We start from the raw sequence: 22258 nt of genomic DNA on the forward strand, positions 1-22258 counted from the left end.
CGTGGATTGATTTCTGCTTTTTGAATCTGCAAATATCGCTTCATTTCTCACTTGATGTCAAGATCCGGCTCAAGACAAATCTCAAGGTTTCAAGTTCATTCATGTTTTACCCGTCATTTCATTCACAAATCATTGTGTTCCTTTCACTTTCTTAAGGAGTCACTTCGTTTAACACATAAAATTAGTCCTAGAGTTTGAAGAGTGGTTTACTGAAAGAAATTCTAACAAACTAGGGAATTAAAAAGATTTGGATATCAAAGAGGCAGGTTGGTGCTGATGAAAGACGCTAAGTTGCATTCAAGTCGCAACCTCTAGGTCATAGAAATGTTGCCACCAGACGTGCCAACAGCTGCAGCTCCTCAAGTCTGCTGTGTATCAGGCCATTCAGTTTAGACCATAGACTGTATAAAATATGGACGTAGTATCCGTGACGTCACCCATCTGTTTCTGAAGCGCTGTTTTGAGGCCAACCGTAGACGGCAGCCATATTGCTGCTGTCGTGTGATTGTGATGTAAAGAGGCGGGCTTTGAGCCTCCTAGCAAAACAGCTAAAGCGTTCCCGCAGTCAGCTGTGCCTCTCATTGGAAGATTCGTAATCTCAATATCTTTGAAATTGCCACATTAGAAAAAAATCCGCCCCCCCTACAGTATGTGTCGATCGAGAAATGAGCTATCCAGACTACACTCGTCTTTTGTACCAGGCTGTAAACATGTTTATTTCTGCTGTAAATTTCTTTTTTTTCCCATTCATGTGTATGTGACTTCTGGTACTTCCGGAGCCAGCCTCAAGCGGATCCTCAATGAACTGCAGTTTTTAACGCTTCCGCATTGGTTTAATATTTTTAGACCAGAGGTTGCCGCTTGGTTTAGACCCCAACTTGACCCCTTGGTTGTGTTTGTGTTTGTGATTTTTTTTTTAATGCAAATACTGAAAAACAAGCAATCACCACCTGCTGTGTGATTTATTGTGCAAACCAACCATCCAAGATGTCTGTCTTCCTGCTTTTTAGGTTAATAGCATTCTGCTGTTGTGTTAGCACATCTAAGCAGGTATCAGTACTTGAGCGTCACTTATAGCAGGCTTATTAGCTCTGTCAGTGTTTCTCATACGTTGCTGTATTTGTTACTGCCCATGAAAATAAAGTTAGGACTCTTGTGGGCTTTATGTCCTGCAGAGATGAAAGCAGGCAAATCAAGACCTATTTTAGGTTACCCAGTGGGTATCGTACACCACAGTAGTCAATAAACAGTGGTCACTGGGCTGTGGACATTACTTATTTACTGGCTTTGGTTGCATTTTGGGAAGTGTAAAAGTCAGATTTTTCACAGTTTGATATATAAGGTATTCAGGGTGTTGTGATCCCTGCAGTCTCCCATGAGTCCCCAAACTCTATGAAAGTGCAACATCATATCACTGGCATACCACACATCTAATATCCATGAGACTGTAGAGATAAAAAACTTCCTCAGAGATACTTCGTATTTTAAGGTAAAAATAAATTTTGAATTCACTGTGCAATGCCAGTTTTATTAGCTCGCAGGCTACACGTGTTACCCTTTAGTCTTACAGATCTCATGTCAGAATCAATGTGAGGAACTTGAGGACTCAATGTATCCAGATGAGAAATCTACTTAGAGGCTTTTATATTTAATAAAGTCCTCTCACAGCGGATGATTCCTGTCAGCTTGCTCTGTGAAGCACGACGCCAGAGCACTCAGTGCAAAGAAGATTAAAGTTTGCAAAGATCTCCGAGGTTCAAAGGAGGCACGGATCACTGCAACCATGGAGTGGTTTCAGGGGGGAAAAAATAAGAGAGCTGAGACACATCCCTCCACGTTGGCAGACGGGAGATGTTTCCAGATAATTCACAGTGACCTGCTGATGGACATCTCTGGGTGTCTCCGAGCTGGCATGAGCTCCCAGTTTACTGTGTAGCTGTAATTGCCTGTTGGTCTCGGTAATGGCTAACTGTCTGTTCTACGTTTACTTTTCATTATGCTGATGTATTCATCACGGCCTTTTTTGTTGACCTTATCAATCAGGGTTTAATTTCCTACAGAGATCTTTTTAATTACAACTGTTTCTCTTCCCTCCCTGTCCCCCCTGGGGCCTGTTCAGATTGCAGCACCCGCACGTTAAGAGGTGGCACCCGCCAGCACAGTTACTGTGGCACACAGTCGCCTGGTCAAAGATTAATCAGCCGTTATAGTGCCTCTGCCATCCTCCGAGCCTCAAGTCAGACCCACGACTCTTCGCTTAATTGGCAGTGAAATGGCGAAGGGAGATATTCCTGCTGACCGGCAGCCAGCAGTAAAGGGCAGCTGGGCTCCTGCGTTCACCTTTCAGCCGTCACACAACCTGATTATATTAGCCTGTACAGGTCTGATAACTGCCTCCCTCCACCTCTGTAATTAATTTGATTTGAGGGACAAACATGATTCAGTGGCCTTTAACTCTGCTCATTTGTGAAAATACAAAATTATAAGCAAGTGGTCATTATTAAAACATGAGGATTACATCCTATAAATTTAGCTGAAACATATCTGCTCCGCCTAAAGCAGAGTTCATTAGAAAGCCTCAGGGAAGGCAGTCCTTTTTATTTAAGTTGAAGTAAGGTTACAGGCTCACTGACAGCTATTGTAAAAAATAAAATAATTTTGTCTGGTCTGCCTTGAAGCCAGTTAACAAACTCACCCTGCTGCTTTCCCTCTGCGTGACACTGTAGCAAAAGGTCATGATATTTGAATTTCAGCTCAGGTCTTAAATAGGAAAACACAACAATCTTGTACGCGCAGCTTCTCCTGCTTGTTAACACATGAAACTGAAAATGATGTGTTTGATTCTTGCTCTGCATGCGCTCAAAATACAAAAAGCCCTTGCATCTTTGCTCTTCATGTTCGGCCTCAAATTTCACGAGGATTGGAGAAGACGCTTGTATATCGACCTTCCTCCATTTACAAAAAGGGGTTATTGCATGCCATTTACAGAGTGCTTTTAGCAGCCAACAAAGGTGTTTGCTTTTAAAAATTGGGGTCATGTGGAGGTGCGCTCAGGTTGTTTGTTTGGTTTGTCAGGTGTGTGTGCTTGCTGATTTTTTCAGGCCCACCAGATCACCTATTAAAAGCCTGAGCCTGAATGCTGAATTGTAGATGAGCACTTCATCATCAATCAGAAAGCGCAAAGCACTTTTCATTTGAGTAGCAGGCTAAAGCTTGAAGACTTTCAGCGATGAGAGCAACTTCTCTCTCGCTCTTTCTGCATAGTGCTATGCTGACAAATTTGGCAGAGCAGGGTGTCAAGTTCCCTCATATTGATTAGAGGATTAACTGTGTTTAGTTTTGATTCAAGTTGCCATGGAGGAGTTTGTAGCTAATCACTTAGTGTCAAGGCATTAGCGCTTGCAGCCTTGGGTTTCGATCGTGGTAAGCGGCTGCAATGCTTCCCCAGGGAGTCTCTGGAACTGATGGTCTGGCTCGTTCATCCCTCCACCTCTCGCCCTCCCCACCGCCCCCCACTGCCCTTCTGCAACCTCCTGCATTATTTGGAGCGTATCCATCCATTCTGTGATAATGACTCATGGGCATGTCTCAATCTGTCAATACAGGGACCCCATTCTATTAAGTCAGCAGCAGCGTTGTATTTCTCTATCAGGGATTGGATGTGCTGCAGACGTGTGTTGGGGGTAGGGTTGACATGTGGGTGGCACCCCATCAAGACACTGCAGCGATTACCGGAGGTGGACGCTCCCTTAATGCCCCCATCACTCCTGCTGAAAAACCATTCCATCCCACACACACACACAGAAAGCTGTAAGGGCTTGAGACATCATTAACCCGTGATGGTGTGCCAGGCTGACTGATGGAAGGATGCACTCCATCTTGTGTGGTGGTGATATCACAAAGGTCATCACTGGCCTGAATTGTGATGTTCTGTTGCCTGACACTTCTGTAATATGTGTTGTGTATCTCCTGGCACAAGAGAACCTCCATTTTAACTCCTGTATTACAGCGGGAGATGGAGCACCCTGTGTGTGCACTGCAGGAAATGTTGTCAAGGCTGATAACAGAACATTTGGGGGAGCTCAATTACAGAACCCATCAGCTATTGTCTGATGACTGTGTAACCTCTGGGAGCGACGGCCATCTTATTGCGGCTTTTAGAGGAGCTGGGGATTAGCCACAAAGGAGTTCTCGCCTAGACTTCCTTTCCCGTAACGTATCTTCGTTTACAGTACGACGAACAAACTGACGAGCAAGACTGGAGTTCAAGTTAGGAAACATTGTCTAAAAGCAGATTTGCTAGCTCTACTTGCATGCAAATCCATATCCAGAGATTAAGAGCACCCTGACTGTCCACTGGCTTGTCACGGTGTGCAGCCCAAACTGCAGCATCTAGGATTTAGAGGTCAGAAGGCCCCAAAGCTTAACAATGAGTGAATATGAAGTTAAGGACAAGCCTCTTGGATGCTTCAGACTTCTCTTTAACGGTCATGCACTGTGGTTTAGCAGCACGAGATCCTGTATTACATATTTATTGTCCCATGTTGGCTCAGGAGATTAAGCTTTCTTTTCATTGTCTGACTCATTTTCGTGTCTACTTTTCTCTCATTACAGCACGTTTCTTGTGTCCTGATGAAACAGTACATCATTTCTCACTAGGATTAACTACTGTACCGTCAACAAAACTCCTCTCCAAAATACAGCCCAGTCTCGTCTTAGCTGTAACATTAACAGCCGGAGGGTTGACACATTAAAATCGTGTGTCCTTTTGAAATTCTTGCTCGGCGATGTCAGCAAGACATTCCTTTGCAAGACGACATGATTTGGCATTTAAAGTTGGATTTCAGAATCATTTTACCCCTCGCTGTTTTACCACACTCATACATATGCATCACACCCTAATAGACTAATGTGCTCTTTTCTCTCTGCTCTTGTAAATGATCTCCTCAGACTGTATCAGGGCTGTTAGCCATGCTTTCTGGGCTGACACTCATGAATATGTATCCCAGCAGTGTTAACATGTATTCCCCAGGTCTCTCTCATGTCCTGTGGTTAACCAGAGTCCTCATTACACATTGGTTACGCGTTTGGTTCTTTAGTTTACGCATATTTGTGGTGTCTGTTAAAGTCTTTTGAGGCCGGCAGCGTAAAGTATGTTTCCTTAGAGAAACTACATTATATGGAGGGGCAAAGATACATCAGTGATCCTTATAATGGTGCGTTTTCATCATAGTATAAATAATGGACGTAGTATCTGTGACGTCACCCATCTGTTCCTGAGCGCTGTTTTGAAGCCAATTGTCGGCGGGAGCCATATTGGAAATACTGAACTGATCAAAAACAGTGTGACGTAAAGAGGCGGGGTTTGAGCCTCCTAGCCAACAGCTATGTGTTCCCGCCAAGCGGCAACCTCCGGTCTAAAAATATGAGTCAATGCGGAAGTGTTAAAAGCTGCAGTTCATTGAGGATCCGCTTGAGGCTGGCTCCGGAAGTACCGGAAGTCACATACACATGAATGGGGAAAAGACGATCTTTGCAGCATTAATAAACATGTTTACAGTCTGGTACAAAAGATGAGTGTAGTCTGAATAGCTAATTTCTCGATGTCCTCTCACTGTGAGGGGGGTGATTTTTTTTCTAATTCGGCAATTTCGAAGATATTGAGATTACTAGTCTTCCAATGAGAGGCACAGCTGCCTGTGGGAACACTGCAGCTGTTGGCTAGGAGGCTCAAAGCCCGCCTCTTTACATCACACTGGCTCGACAGAAGCAATATGGCTGCCGCAGCCGATTGGTCTCAAAACAGCTCCTCAGAAACAGATGGGTGACGTCACAGATACTACGTCCATATTTTTTACAGTCTATGGTTCCCGCCTGTCAATCATGTCAGTCATGTCCTTATTTGGGCAAAAACTCAATCTTAATATCTTCTGAACTGTCGCATTAGAAAAAATTTCATTCCGATTTTTTAATCAGCAAAAGGCCTCGTATACATCACAGTGTTTGTCTTTCTAAACAAAAGGAGTTGTCTTTAATCAAATCAACATTCACCCTCCTGGGTTCAGGCACCTCTTGAAAATCATATTTTTAAAGTGATGCGTCGCTGTTTGTTTGATTGAAATCACATTGGAACAGATCATCACACACATGCTGTAAACAAGTGATGAGAACACAATGAAATGATTGCCATGTCTTCTCACACCATGTGTTTGATGTACTGTAACATTTGTTTGGCTGTGTTGTTTAGAATACACATTTAAGCATCGCAGAGTGGCTTTTACTGACATTCGGTGAGAATTTGAAGTGCTCTGCGGTGATTGCTTGATTAGCACTTAGAGTCCACTTTCTTTTTCACTGAATGGAGAGTGATTATTGCTTATGCTTTTCATCCCCATTACACTGCATACTATTTCATTATATTTCTTTTGAAAGGCTGAGTCTCAGGGAACCTCAAATTAAGGACTTGCTTTGTGTCATGTTCGGTGCACCTACTTGAGCCTGAACTTGACAAATTGTAATTTGTGGCTTTTCCTGTCACAGCTAAAAACCAGGTGGACACAAAAAATCCTTTCATTTCTACTGCCTCTCTCTTTCTTCTTGTCACTATAAGACGGTAAACAAATGGTAAGTGGGTCGGCACGGTGCCGCACAAACCCAGGGGGCCGCTTCTCAATTATGGCCCTTAATGAGGCCCTCAGCTCATGAACTTTGTTTTGACTCGGCCTTGGATACAGTTCTCTGCTGGCAGCGCAGTGGTGGTCATTGATCAAGCATGGCACTGTGCTTTGAAACCTGCAGGGGAATGTTTGACAGAAGAATAGAACAAAAGAAGGAAAAGAGGCAGTGGGGGAGATTAGCAAAATAGAATGTCTTACAGAAACCCTGGCTGGAGGAGGTTTGCCAAGAAACGAATGAAAAATGCATGTATTCCTGTTTGTGCATATCGAAGTCCACAAGTTTATCTGAGGATAGTTTTTCAGGTGACATGCAAATCAAGCTGTATATCTTTGCATGGGAACAGCTCCGTGGAGATATTTGACTGACATCTTCCCCATTTCTTTCTGTCTCTACAGTGAACAAACACAAGCCGTGGATTGAAACATCGTACCATGGGGTGATCACTGAGAATACTGATGTTGTTATGCTGGATCCTCCTCTGGTGGCCCTGGACAAGGATGCCCCGATCCCCTATGCAGGTATGGTACATTTTAAACTAAAGGCTTTAAACAACACGGTCGAATTGGAGGCAGCCAGCTATGACTTAGGTGTTAATCCAAACAGGGAAGCATAGCTGCAAGACATACTTACATTAAGGACATAAACCCTATACGGCTGTCATGTGTTATCACTGTGAAGGAGCTTAAATTGGCTTCATGTACTATAACTGCTGCATCACAGCTTTTCTCTTAGCATTGACTTTGCTCTGTACCACAAACCTTTAATCCAATAATTCCCAGTGGGCATATTTGACATGCAGGATTCATATTTCAAATTTATTTGGAGTGGAAAGTGGCTCAAATAAGCCCTGTGGTGGCAAAAGATGCAGCAAAAAAAGAAGGAGTCAAACTGGATTAGATTCCCCCCACTTTGTGACCATTCCAGCTCGGCTAAAGGGTGCCAGCTCTTGTGGGAGGACGTTAGCTGGAGGCAGTTGGCGAGCCCAGCCACCCTATCTCCCGCCAGGGTGCTAATGTGGCCAAGGCCGTAGCATGGGGCTGCTGTGTGGTGCTGGAGCCCCCTCACAGAGGCCCTCAAGCTGGGCTGGATAGATGGATGGATGAGTGTGTGTGTGCGATCCTCAGTGTGAATGTCTTCTGAAAAGGATTTGTTTCATTGTTTGCTTCTGTGTGTTTGTGTGTGTGTGTGTGTGTGTGTGTGTGTGTGTGTGTGTGTGTGTGTGTGTGTGTGTGTGTGTGTGTGTGTGTGTGTGTGTGTGTGTGTGCGCGCGCTGTGGCATGGCCTGAGGGGGCTCAGTGTAATGGCCACCCTACAGGGAGAAAGAGAGAAAATGATGAGACTGTAGGGAGGGTAGCTGGCTGACCAACATATGTCCTCTGGCTCTCGATAGACTGACAACCACACATAGGCAAAGTCCAAACACACCCACTCACGCAACAGGAGGAGCACGTGGGTGTTCCTGGATTTTATAAGAGAGAGTACCGAGAGCAATTTGTCTCCAAATTATTAATAAGCAAGAAAATTAACATCACAAGTATATCTAACGGCAGCCTCCCTCTCTTCTTCCTGCTCTCAGCTCTCATTTCTCACTTCCCTCTCATCACCACTTCCCACATATTTCTTTCGTATTTCACCAGCCTCCCTCTGGACCTCAGAGCTACCCCAACAAACCCACACATAAACACACACACAAAATGCAGCACTCTTTAGCTCTTACAGAAACAGTGGTGTTCAACCATGTAGACATAGTTCAGGGCATGAGGAGACAGCTATCCAGTGATCTTGCCTTCTTGCAACAAATTGCGGGGGCGGAGTGACAGGGCAGGAGAAGCACAGGTAGTGGTTAAGCCTCATTAATTAGGGCAACCAAGATTTAATTACAGTGTATCTAAGACACAGGCATGAAAGGTCTGACTGACTTTGGTTGCACTGCAGAACGGGTGATTGCACGACCGTCAGTACTTGGAAAAAAACTTTTGTTTGCAAGCTTACGAAATCACCTCCCACATCCGCACATCTTCACTGTTTGGATACTGTACACTTTCAAAATAGCAGTACTTTTATATATGCAACCTTTGATTCATCAAAGGTAACAAAAGTATTGGTAGGATCACGACATTTTCCACTGGTTCTTGCCTGAAAAAGCAACAGCATACAGCATAGTTCAGTTTAATTTAACAGGTAAATAACACTGACCAAGCACGCACACCAAATAAATACCTGGTGGCCTTTTACGTCACTCCATACCTGTCCAATAATCCTCCTCAGCCACCACACTCACTGGTGTGGAACAGCAGGGAAAGTGCTCATTCTGTGCCTGAGAACAGGAGAAGACTGACATCAGCCATGACTGCAGTGCTGCAACCTCTCACAATACTCACACTCAGACAACGCGTCAGGAGGAGTGAGAAGAACTGGCTTGGAAAGACTCATTAGTTCGTGCATGGTTATGTCTGATAAAGTGTAGGCAGAGAAATAACTTGATTCCAACAGCCATAACTAAGCTGCAGCAAGATCAAGAAGACACTTTGATGTTCGTCTTTTGCTATACCTTAGCATATTTTATTTATGAACAGAGCTGCACATGTGTAACTGGAACATATGCTGCTCTCTCGGCTGTCACAACATATAATTTTATGAGCTGACAAGTGCCTACACACTCAGTCAGTCATCAGCTTGAGGTTTTTTTTTTCCATTTCTGGGACAAATACACATGCAGCAAAAACTGAGAGATGCCACATTGAGGCCTCGGTTTGGTGAAATTGGGATTTACATAACCCTGTCTCTCTACAGGGTCTAAAATTGGGCAGATAAGGTGTTGTGGTAAATCTACTGAACATTATCACCAGTGCTATTGAAGGCCCAAGAGAGATTAGACGCATAAATAAATGTAGCTTTGGACAAATGTGGCTATCAAAGTCATGCACCCTTCGTGATGATGTGCATTTCAAGTAGATCTGTTGTAAAAACTGTGAGTCACGTCGGGCAACAACTTGATCCCGACAACATTTAAGCTCAAATTTTAAGCACATTCTGAAATATTCACACAGCTGCTTTATCAAGTGGCTCGTGTACTCTGAACTTTGTAGAGGTGGATAAAAAGTGAGCCTAGCCAGAAGTCCATTATGTTATTAAGTTGAAGTGGTTATTTTATGAGACAGCTACCACTGTACTAAGTAGGCATCCAAAGCGCCGGGTTAGCAGGGTTAATGGGCAGAAGCTGTGATGAGTGTCGTTGTTTGACTCAGGTTAACTTGTTGTCAGTCACTGCTGGTTGTCTCCTGCCAGCATGCACACACACTGACACTCACACATTGTCTTGTAGTTGTGTCTCTCTATTCATGTGTCAATCCTCCCCTCCACTGTCCCCCAGGCCTGCAGCTTTAGCTTCAGCACCAAGCTGATATCTCACAGTTTACCCAGGTATGCATACACGGCTCGGTCAACAGTGCTGACGGTTTGGACAGCTTCACAAGACCTTAGTTTGCCAAACATACGTTCATATTTGCTCTCACTCTTCTCCCTCTCCTATGGCTCTAAGTAATGCAGCTGCTCGGAAAGGGGCCAAATCCAACAAGATATGATGCTCTAGAAATTGTTTTGAATGACTGCTGGATGCCTTCATGTATTTTCCTGTCTTTATATATTGCTGAGGTCAGGGGACCTGGTATGAAAAAGCAAAAGTCCACTTGGAGAAAAAAACTTACCAGAGTGGCAAGATTACTTCAAGTTAGGTTGCAGTGTCTTTATGTTTGTCTATGATCTTATTCTCAAGCTTAACCAAGTACTTTCAGAACCTAGATCCAAACCTTTCACAATAACCCTACCCCTTTTAATACTGCCAGTTAAAGACACGATACTTCCACCCCTGCAACGTCTTGACTTCAATATGATTGTCCCCAGAGGAGGGACAGGATCGCTATGAGCCGGCGGAGCAGGCAGTGAAGTTTGTGTCTGAGTGTGTGTGATTGTAAAGCTCCTGCTGTGTGTGAACCCCTCGTGCTTCTGCAACTTTGTAACGCAATGTTAAATCACACACAAGGACACCAATGTTACGCCTCTGCAGGATCAATAAGAGTACAAAGGGACAGGACTGGTCACGATGAAAAGGGCTCCTCTCATTATTTTAACTGCACATCCAAACTCGACATTGCTCTTTTATTTTTCTATGTTTCTTGGTTTCTTTGGTATGAACGCCTAAATTGACACCTGTGAGCTAGTTCAGGAGGGCAATTCAAGCTGCAACTTCCAGTCTCTGCGTCTGCTTTGCCAATGCCACCACTGCCCTGCACAAACTTTCAGCCCCACCACCTCCCCAGTATCCACTTGCAGGCCCAGACTACAGGGGTTTTAAGTTATTATCTCTTATTACCCGGCTTTCTTACTGATCTTCCGGTTGTGTAAGAAGTTGATTCTGATTGGTCAAAACCCCTTGACAGTGGTTATTAACTTTCACTAACATGAGCAACACCAGAGGCAAACTGATCACACGTCATGTCAAATCAATCTGCGGAAAAGAGTTCGGGCACATCTAGCTTCTGCTTGTTGACACCATAGACCGTACGGTGAGGTAAAACCGTTAGCTTCCATTAAATCCTGTCCAGCAGTATTAGCAATGGCAGCGGAGCAGGTGAGAGCCACTTTACGTTACCGGTCTCTGCAAAGAAATTTAAATCATGAGCGGTGGTGATGATAGCAGCAGGGTTCAAAGTTGTGACGTTTGTTTATTTTTAAAGGTGAGTGAACCGCAGAGCTCAGAGAAGAAGGAGAGCTGAATGAGGACAGTTTCATGTTAAATCCACCACAACAAGCAGATAAGAATCCATCACCATGGAACGCTAACTGCAGTGGAATGACAGGGACTATTTTTTAAAAACTGTGTACATAAATCAATAAAATCATATTTGAATCGATGTTTTTCACCAGCGTGTTTGTATTTTAAGTTAGTAGCCGCGTAATAAGCAGGATAATGTATGGTTAGCAGGTAGTTATGGGAAAAAGAACCCCCACAACCTGCTAAGCGTACATTATCCCTTACATGACACCTCCATTTTTGCAAGATAATTTATGAGGGGTGATGAGGTTTGGAGGCTAGACCGAGAACACAAATAAGACCTCATAGCACACATTTGATGTCCAACGATCCATTAGTAAATGCATGGTCCAATCCGAGGGTACTGTACCAAAAACAAAACTGTCATATTTGACTTGTTGATGTGTTGACGCATAATGCAGACTTTCTTTTCTTTTACAATTTCACTCCAAGGAAAAGAGGACTTACTTTTTATTTCCTTCTTTGGTCTGAAGTTACTGAGCTTGACTCATAATTCAGAGAGACTGCAGGACTCAGCCTTTTCCTGCTGCCTCATCTTATGTCTGAACAAACACTAACTCTGAATAATAATTTCACTGCATTATTACAAACAGTCCCTCCTATGACACTAATAAAAATAGATTATTTCTGACCTTTGCTTTCCTCTGAGAATCACACAGCTCCCTTTCACACATTAAACAAGGCAGATAGTATAATGTTGTCATTCAGTGCCATAAAGAAAGGTAAATAGATATGAGTAAACATACAGGCTGTGATTAATTAGCCTCTCATTGTCTGTCTGATTAGGAAACAGAGCCCAAGCTAATTATGAAAAGTATCTTATTATCACGGTGAGCTCAGATTAGTGTGGAGGCTGGGTGACATCCCTGCCGCAGCGTGTGTGAGAATAAGAGTTCTTTGAACTCTCAGAATATTCTGAGGCTTCAATGAGTAAAGTATCTAGAAGTGATAGCATCATAAACATAAACCAATCAATAGGCGTTTCTCGACCGCAGGAACTTTACCCCGGAACTACATGCGTTTCGACCCCAGGAACCAGGGTCTAAATTTAGTTCAGGGGTAGTTAATCTCCCCACTGAAGAGCCCCTGCTAGGGGGGTAGTACTTTTCAGAGGTCCCGGGACTTTCGGAGGGCAGGGACGGCAATACTGAACGTGTCTGATTGGTAGATTATTTGCAATGTTTTTATTCCGCCCGCCAGCTACAATAACATCACACACATCTGTAATTCACTTGATTTCTCTTTATTTCAGTAGTTTTTTTTCTTTCTATTTTTTTTGTATGTGTGTGTACTTTTCAAAAGAAGAAGCTGTGATTCTCTTGATTTAGCAGCTTGTAACAGTAGTCTTCTCTCAGCCCACCGTGAATGTGTCTCTCCCGATGTTCCGGTTTTAAAAGTGACCCTGTAAACTGGAGACCTTCAGCTGAACGTGTCAGTGTTTGTGGAGTTTACACAGCTGTTGAAACACAGAGGGAGTTCCTGGGAATGCAAACTAGTTTAGTTTTTAATTAAGATTTCAAAATATCCTCATCAGATATTTAATGAACGTCCATAGACGTTTATGAGGGATGCATCCAGCTGAAAGTCGGCACTTAACAGGGTCGCTGTTTAAACCAAAACACCGGCCGATGTCTGCCACGCCCTTTTGAGTTAAAAGGATTTTAAAGCCGTGTTGAAACGTCTTTGCTACTCGCGCTTATCTCCTCTCACGTGTTGATTCATTAAATCTATCTGTGATGAAATATAGCACCATCTAAAACAGCGCCAGCTGAGTCTCTTCATGCTAACAGGCTAACTGTTGTGTTGCTCATATGATACCTGCCTGTCCGTCTGCTTCAATGGCGGCATTTGTGATGAATGGCATTTGTCTTTGTTTTACTGCCCTCTACTGGTCTGGTGGTTTAGTACATTTACTTTTTTTTTCTCCATACGTCACTGAACTGATTTGCACAATCTACCCGGGACTTCAGCCCGTGGTCAAAACACAGACAACAATGGGGGCACAGGAACCTTTTAGTTCCGGAGAAAGTAGTTCTGGGGTCTGAAAGAACCCTGAGCTCTTGGTCAAAATGCACCTAATGTGAGCTATGTAAAGAAGACAATGGCGCTCTTAAAAAAAATGCTAATGTAGGTTTGGGAAATCAAAGAAATGCTTTCTAAACTAAAAGAAGGATCTTCAGATATCTTCTTCTCAGCTTTAGTTAAGCTGCCCCTGCATTTAAGCTCAGTGTCCCACAGTTTTATCACACGGAGGAAAAGTCTCACATTAAGCCAAAAGCTTTGTCGTGATCTTATAAATGTAGAGTCTGAAATGAACTCATCACCTGTCAAAGTGTATAAATGGAAAGTAAAAGTCACTTAAAATCAGAGCGTATCGCTGCAGAAAAATACAGATGAGAAGTTAAAGAAGAGGCTTTCTGATGAGAGACCCTTTATGCCTTTTAAATCTCATTTCATGTTCTGAATGACAATTCAGCAGGGGCCAGGGGGGTGCTTTTAATAAGGCAAGGTTTTAAAAAAAAATCCCTTTTCAGCAGGTGCCCCTGTTCAATTCCCTCAAAAGCCTCGACTTCAAAGGGGCAGCTTAAAAGCCTGATTAAAAAGAAATAGATTGAAATTATTCAATGGAGAGACAGTTTATCCTAAAAGAAAATTATTGCCATAACAAGATTCTCAGATGTCTTTAAACCACGTGTGCATCCTCTACTGTTCTCAATCCATCCCCTCTTTTTCTTTTAGCCGTTTTCCTTGTATTTTGACCTGGAACATGCCCTCACTTTCTCTCCACCTTTATGTGCGATCACACTCCTTCTTCATCTTTTTTTTCGGATAATTTCCACCTGTCAGATTTCATCTGGCTCCAGTGCATTCAGGGGTTGGAGTGGCACCCTTTATCATCCCCGGGACTCAATGCTGTCCATGGCAGATCCGACATTTTGCCTTAGATGACAGCTCTCTTTTTTTCAGTGATAGTTTCATCTAATTAGGGCTGTTTTTGACAGAGTGTGACAGACAAAGAGGAACAGGTGGGCAGAGCAGCAGAAATTAACAATTTAAACTCAATCAGAGTTATTTAGTGAAACTTTTACTCATGCAAATGTTTTATTTATCAGACTTTCCGGTGAATAGCACGGGCAGCACAGAGACGATCCTGCTCCTGGTATTCAGTGCCGTAGACTTTAGCTTCAAGACAATGGAGCCATCATTCTGCCATTGTTCACATGCTCATTTATTAATGAAGTACTGAAATGCAATCTGCTTCCTCACTGAACCACACAGATGAAGGAAATCGTCTTTGTAATGAGATTTTTTTTCTGGGCTTTTAGCTTTTTTTGTCTTTTGATGAGTTACCGAAGTGGCAGATGGAGGCAAGCAGAGTTAGTGCTGCGATTCCCTCCTTTGTTCTTTCAAAAGGCAGCAAAAAGGAACACATTTAGGATACCTTGAATAACATTAAGCTAAATTTTCATTCAACTACCCTCTCAACCCGCTGAGCGGCAGCCATGGCTGGCTTCCATAGCTTTCAGACGGAGCTGATGCTGCAATTGAAATCAGACGCTCTTTGGGGAGGCCTTGTCTTCCTGTACGCTCCCTGTTTGAAGTGGGAACAGTTGGTTCTATTGACTCTCTTCTGCTGAGATACTGCTATTCAAAGAAGAAACTGTATGACAGCGTTGTTGACACACCAAACTCTCGTGGAATTAACAACTCTAAATTTGGTCCTTGCAGATTAACCATGTTTTTCTACCATAAACCTTCTCCTTGTGTATTTCAATTTAATTAAAGAAGTCTGGGAAGGATGTCAAATGAGCTCATAAGTATTTTTTTAAGTAGTCACTGCTCCATTCAAGGGTGCTATAAACAATGGCTTGAAGTTGTACATCTGTTAAGTTGTGAAAAATAACTATGAGTATGATTTTTTGGGAACTATAAATCATACAGTTGCATGAGTTATAACTGCAGCCTCCTCCCACAGTGATAAATGGATCAGTCCTGCTGTATATGGAAGATGATTAAGACACTGTGCGGAATAAAAGCTATTAAACAAACTTTGTCTTTGCCACTTTGCATGTGCATGAAGTGTGACACCGTTCTGTACATAACTCTGCAGCTTCTGAGAGTGGATGAAGACGAGGCTGCTTAAATAAACAGTGCAGTTTTTTTGTGAAGTAGGAGTGTTACAGCCATATTCCACCAGATCCATGTCCGGTCCGTCTCCGATCCATCACGGCACCAAATCTGATAGGTTTCTATTCTAGTCAATGTGTTAACTCCCACTGGATCCACTCCGTTGCGTCTTGGCTGGGTCTCTGATCAAGCAGGTCAGAACGCAACAGATCAGATACGCAAGACTTCTATTTTTGCCGGATGCCGAAGCGCGATGCATCAATTCAGCCCAGAGCAGATGGAGCGGGACAGGAAGTCAGGCACCAAAACAAAATGAAAACATCCGGTTAATTTTCAGAATAAAACACTCTATGCTATCATTACACCATTTGTAACTAAACTATGACAACAAAATGTCATTTTGAATGGAGCCAGGCCTGGAGGCAACAGGTCAGAGGTTTTCAGAGGACCATAAAGACCACATGGATGAGAAGAGGAGGAGGAGAATCCTTAATTCAGTAATTACCACGGGAAAACCTCGGTCACATGACTCCAGCTGTCCGGCAGTCCTGCCTTGCTCAGTGGATCGAAGACAGACCGGTCACAGATCTGGTGGAAGTCCTGTTTCAGAGGTACTGATTGATAGCAGATGTGCTAAGTACACAAGTCAACACAGCCAGGGTTGCTGCACAGAAGCTGAGGCATCTACTGCTGCAGACAGTCTCAGAAAACAGGTCTTTGAGCCGCGACAAACTTGTGAGTCAGCGCATGATGAGAGGGGGTTTCACCACTCTGCGAAGCAGTGTCGAACGAAGGCCAAGAAACTCCAACAGCAGTATGTAAAGGCCAGTGTGGCAAAAGCGGAGGTTACAGCGAAGAGAAGGACAAATTCTCCTGGTTTCAAAAGCTTTTCAGACAGTTGAACCAGTGGATGTTGTGGAGTCCTGTGATGATGTCACTCCTAGCAACAGCTCTTCTGCTGATGATGAATTGGATGAACTTGATGAGTAATGTCCGCCTGTTGCCATTTTAATGCTAACTACCTCTCCTCCTACAGAGGTGATGAGGAAAGCAGCTATTTGTTTTGCTGGGTTGGTTGTGTTCTCACTGCAAATGAACTGCTCCTGGGTTTGATAAGAAACGGGCTCAGGCCACCTCTCCTAGGCGATCTCGGCTTGCTTGTTTTGTTCCACATCAGAGTGTGTTTGCTGTGTTCGCATACCAGTATGTCCAAGGAGGAAAACAACTCCTCCAAACGATCCAGGTGTGAAAGCAGCCTAAGTCACAATATCAGTAGCACTGATCCTGTAGACAGCTCTCTGTGTCTCAATTGGCTGCTGAGTTAAAAGATACGTTAGCTGATGTCAGTCTCAGCGGATAAAAAAACAAGGTTAAACAAAGTCCAGTCACTGTGGGAGAGAGAAACAGAGAGGCAGGCAAACAGGTAAGAGTTCATACTCCAGTCAGGATCCCCACTGAGATGTAGACAGCTCAACACTTGTGTGATCCAGGCTCGGGGATGGTCTAGGAAAGGCGTACATGCCAACGGTGCATAAACCTTTAAAAGAAGAAGTTTCCTTCTTCAATTGATTCTAGGCAAACATTAGAAAAAGGTAAAGTCTAGCTAGATAGGGAAGTGTTTTGGCTGGTAGTGGTGGTTTTGTATAAAAGGCAATTATAAAGTTCAAATTGTAGTTCTTTGTTTGGTGTTTTATAATTTACACCTTTACTTCAACAAAAGGCAGAGAGAGCAGCTCAACAAGGTGAAGCAGTGAACAGAATCGTCTCCTTCTTTCATTAAATTGCTCATGGGTTGGACGAAACCATTCAGGGATAAAATAAGTATTAGAATAATGGCTGTTTAAATTCTCCCATGATGTGGACTTAATGCAGAGGGTATATTCAATTTGTTATTTCAACTAAGTCATTACACTTCTGCACTACTTTTGCTCGAATGAAGACTATCCCACAAGAAATGAGTTCTTCAACAGAACTCCATAATGCCGCAGTGTGGCGCTTCTTTCTTAAATCACCTCAGACTGAGCCTGCAATGCGAGTGTGTGCGCCAACATTAAACCACAGACTGTATAAAACATGGACTTAGTCTCGTGACGTCACCCGTTGGTTTCTGAAACTGAGTTTTTAAGCCATCGATGGAAGTTCCATCCATCCATCTTCTTTCGTTCATCCGGGGTCGGGTCGCAGAGGCAACAGTCCAAGCAGATTGACCCAGACATCCCTCTCCCCAGCAACACTTTCCAGCTCCTCCTGGGGAATCCTGAGGCGATCCCACACCAGGTGGGATATATAATCTGTCCAACGAGTTCTGGTCTACCCCAGGGCCTTCTACCAGTTGGACGGGCCTGGAGCACCTCTAAAGGGAGGCCTCCGGATCGATGAAAGTTACCATACTGAAAATGTTGGCTCAACCTAACCTTCGGATGACCTAACAGAGGCAAAGAGGTGAAGATGAGGCTGGCTTTTAGCCTCCTCACTAACAGGTACAGTGTGCCTGTCTGTCAGTCAGGTCAGCTGTGTCCCTAATTTAGCAAAAATTGTAACTATGACAGCTTCGAAACTAATGAGTTATACAAAAAAGTTGCCCCCGTACAGTGTGTGCCGATGGAGAAATAAGCTATTCGTACAAAACTGTTCTTTGCTCCTGGCTGTAAACACGTATATTTTTGGTATCAAGATGCGTTGTTGTTTTTTTGTGTGTGGTTTCTGTTGCTTCTGGAGCCAGCCTCAAGGACCTGCAGTTTTTAACACTTCAGCATCAGCTTCATTTTGTCAAGAGCAGAGGTTGCAGCTTAATTTGACACAAACAACACTGATCTGCTCTTGACATTATAAGACAAGAGGGTTATTTTGGTTTAAAGTGATAGATACTGTCACAATAACATCGCGTGGCTTCAACACTAGCCGTGCATCTATACTTTACATCATCCACCTAAATAAACGTGTGATGTGTGATGTGTGATCAGGACGTGTGACGAGTGCAGTGTGTAGAAAACATGTCAAATGAAGCTGGTGACACATCTTCAGGAGTACATTATATTTGGATGTGTGTATTTGGTGATGATTAGCATTCAAGCCTCAAGGCCTCCAATTAAAGTGTCAACAAACTGTCACGAGCGCTCCTCCTGGGATGCAAACATACAAGTGCGAGAAGCGAAAGTCATCACAGTCTGATAGAGAGGAGGATGTTGTTTGAAAGATTCCCCCCTCAAGTTCAACTCTCTAAGCAGCACTCCACGAGATCAATCCTTGTTTTAGCAGTAAGCAGTCAATATCACATTCATCACTTGCCAGAACATCTCTGCAGCGCTTCAAAGAGCCTGATGCCGCTTTTGATATACAACTTAAATTTCGAGGTTCATCCCGTCTATCCTTGAATATTTTTGTTTTATGGTTGCAAAATCTCTTATCTGGCCCCCATTCTTATCTCTGAATCATTGCATCTTTCTTTTATGTCCTCTTTCTCTCTGTTTTCTGAAGAGGACCTCCCTTTTTCTTTGAAATTTGACAGCATCCTCTCTGGTTTTAATCCCATTTCCTCCCATCCTTTTCCTGCGGTTGTCATTCTATCACCTAGTTTTTCTTCCTCTTTGCTGCCTGAGAGACACGCCGCTTACTCACATGTTTAGGCCTGAGTGTGTGTGTGTGTGTGTGTCTGTGAGAGGGGGACTGGACTGAAAGTGACTCATTTTACGTTATGAAGAAAGGCCAGACACTCTGCTTTGTAAACAATTTTTTGAAATACCTTCTTTGCATCAGTTTAGAGAGGATCATTTGAGCCCTTTTTACGAGTGCACTCAGGAAATTTCTTTAAAATTTCCGGACAGCTTGTCCCTTGAATTGCCAATGTTTTTATTCATACGTGTTCTTTACAGCGTGAAATTGCCCCTGAGAGAGTGTATGGACGCCTCAGGAGCCATGACATGATGTATAAAGGACACTGCAGTAGTCACACCTGATGGTGTGGACAAGCTGCAAATGTCTTTACAGGCCTAGAGGCACGTTGCCTCGGCTGGTCACTTGTCTTAAATTTGAAAGTCTTTTCAACCAAAGCAGGAATTCAATAAGTTGATCTACTTAATAGTATATCATTGTTTTCTTTAAATGCATGATTTTGACATAATGAGGTAGAGAAGGTTTGATGAACATGTGGGAACGTGACTCAGTGTTTCATTTCAGACTGGTTGGATATTTATTACATAATAAATATCAGGTTAAACCAGCCCCCTTAAAACCCAGTGTGAAAACGTGTTAAAAAACATAATTGAACATACTGAAAATCAATTAAAGTTGAGTTCTAATATTTTTACATAGTTTTTAGTATTTACATATGGTCTGAAATATCATTGGTGGTACGTTCTTGTTGATTTGGGTTCCCAGGGCCTTTAAAGTTTGGGAAAAATCTTTGTCTTCGCACTTACTAAAACAAACAATTAAGTTCTGATATTAAACATCATGCAGAAGTGAATATAATTGTCAAAGGAGAAGCCCTTTGTGATAAAAAATGCAGCAAAGTCAGAGCTTTAAATTTTACTAATCCTCCTCATGGATCCATGTAGTTAATTCCTGGACGGCCTTCACACTCAGGCTCTGTATTTCAGAGCACCGGTGTGATTAGAGCATCATTCCATCAAAAGTCTCATGGTCTTACTCACCCCACAAGTGAGATCACAATCAAACCAATCCTCTCTGTTGTGCATTTTTCCTTCACATTAAATGGATAACATCTTTTTTTAATAAATGAAGAACTTTGGGATTTATTATTCCCCATGTGATTTTAAAAATGTTAATTTGGAGGAGCAGCACCTTAATCATATACCTATGATAAAACTGTAAGTCTTCTGTCACCCGTATCACTCTCTAATGTAATTTCACCATTATTCTGTCATTCAGCTATTGCATAATGTACTGATAGTGAAGTAAAACCAGGCGGACAGGACCACGAGAAACCTGACTGAGTTCTTCTGCCTTGTCACTGTCAGTCTGTAACATCTCTGTATCCTGTACAATGTACAGTTCAGTGTTTGCGTCATGCAGCAACTTCAATTTTACAGATTTCTTTGTTGTAGCCTGTCAGATGTCAAATTAAGCTGACTTATTTCGGTGGATTAATTTGATTACAGTTAGTACAGTTAGTCGGTCTGTCAGATCAGAGCTGTATCCATTGCAACAGTGTGTGAAAGATAGCGGACCCTTGCTATGGAGTATAGACCAATCAGAATCAAGCACATCCGTGTCGTAAAGAAAGATAACGAATAAATCAGTTAATTCAATAACTTACCAAGATCTATGAAAATGCTGCACTTGAAATTTACTTTTTAATATTTACTGCACAATTGTCTCTTTCTGGTGTATCATTTGTCTGACCTCGGTTTGTGCAGGCACTGCAATTTTAGATTGCGTTTTATGATCAGTTATTTTCTTATGGTTGTCTCCGCTCTTCCCCAGAACGACACAACCTCCAAGCTGAGAGCAAGCACACATATTAATGCAGCATATGCAGAGGCAGGACTGATACAGGCAGGCGGCCATGCGCCTCGATCCTCATGCTGGCTGAAAAAAGCACATTCATGGTGAATGGCAACTTCTCAATGAAAGAATGTTTGTTAGAATATTTAAAAAATGTTGTCTGTTTGGCCATCACCAGTTTAGAAAGTGTCTTTTTGGGCACCAATAAAGGGACAGCTCATCTTCAGCAGGGAGGTTCAGAGATGCTTACTGTCAGAAGCCTGATTGAGACTCATCAGACCCGGCGAACTATCTTTTTTTCTTTACATGTCACCATGGCTAATATAATTTCCTCATGTTTGTTGACGCGTAAATCAAAGGCTCAATTTACCAAGGAAACTTTGGAGGTGGGGATGCATCTTCAGAATAATGATCCCTAAAGGAAGGACACACTTAAGAAAGTATGACAAATTATGATAACATCAAGAAACCTCCCAGAGGAGGAGGTGTTTTAAGATCCCTCACATTTGACATGAGGAGAGAGGCGTTTGTGAAATTATGCATGTTTTTTTTCTAAGCACACAAGGACTTGACATCTAGCAGGCATGCTTGGTAATTGGCCTTTTGCAAACATGACAAAACGAATGCTTTAAATAAACAAAGATTATACAACACACCTGACAGGGCAACATTGGGGATAATTAATACCCCTGCATCCGTGGAGATGACAGACAATCTCCAGGAGGCTGCACATCGAGGTTATTTACCTGAAGGAGAATACATTATATGCTTAAGGTTTATATTGCATGAGCTGGTTTCGCTTTCAGTCCCAGATTGCATAAACACACACTCTCATACGCACACATGGATGATTCTGGCAGCACCTTTACAGCTTATCAAGGTTCTGCTCTTACCGCTGAGAAAACACAAATGCTACAACTCTTTGGAATATTCATATATAATGAGTAAGGCTGTTTCCAAACATGCTCTCCTGAAAAATTCTGGAAAATTTCAGGAGCTCTGCCCCTGAAATTTACCTGACCTGACTGCTAACACACGTCCCCTCACAGAGTGAAGTCTTGCCTGCCGGATGGAGGGGGGGTCTCAGACGGCTGACCATGATGCCAAGTGGATGCTGTGGTAGTCACTGGGAAATCTTGTACAAGCTTATTC

At 42.9% G+C, this 22258-nt stretch overlaps 1 protein-coding gene and 1 long non-coding RNA gene across 2 annotated transcripts in view; one reads left to right on the top strand and one right to left on the bottom strand.

The window, feature by feature from the left end:
* The window catches only part of LOC117824808 (calsyntenin-2-like), a 308682-nt gene that overhangs the window by 108838 nt on the left and 177586 nt on the right, over window positions 1–22258 (top strand). The window contains exon 2 of the mRNA XM_034700272.1: window positions 7074–7196. Coding sequence (XP_034556163.1) covers window positions 7074–7196 — 123 coding nt within the window. The remainder of the gene's footprint in view (window positions 1–7073; window positions 7197–22258) is intronic.
* The window catches only part of LOC117824809, a 320721-nt gene that overhangs the window by 108359 nt on the left and 190104 nt on the right, over window positions 1–22258 (bottom strand). The window lies entirely within an intron of this gene.

The sequence above is a fragment of the Notolabrus celidotus genome, chromosome 14, assembly GCF_009762535.1.
Source record: "Notolabrus celidotus isolate fNotCel1 chromosome 14, fNotCel1.pri, whole genome shotgun sequence".
Taxonomy (NCBI): Eukaryota; Metazoa; Chordata; class Actinopteri; order Labriformes; family Labridae; genus Notolabrus; species Notolabrus celidotus.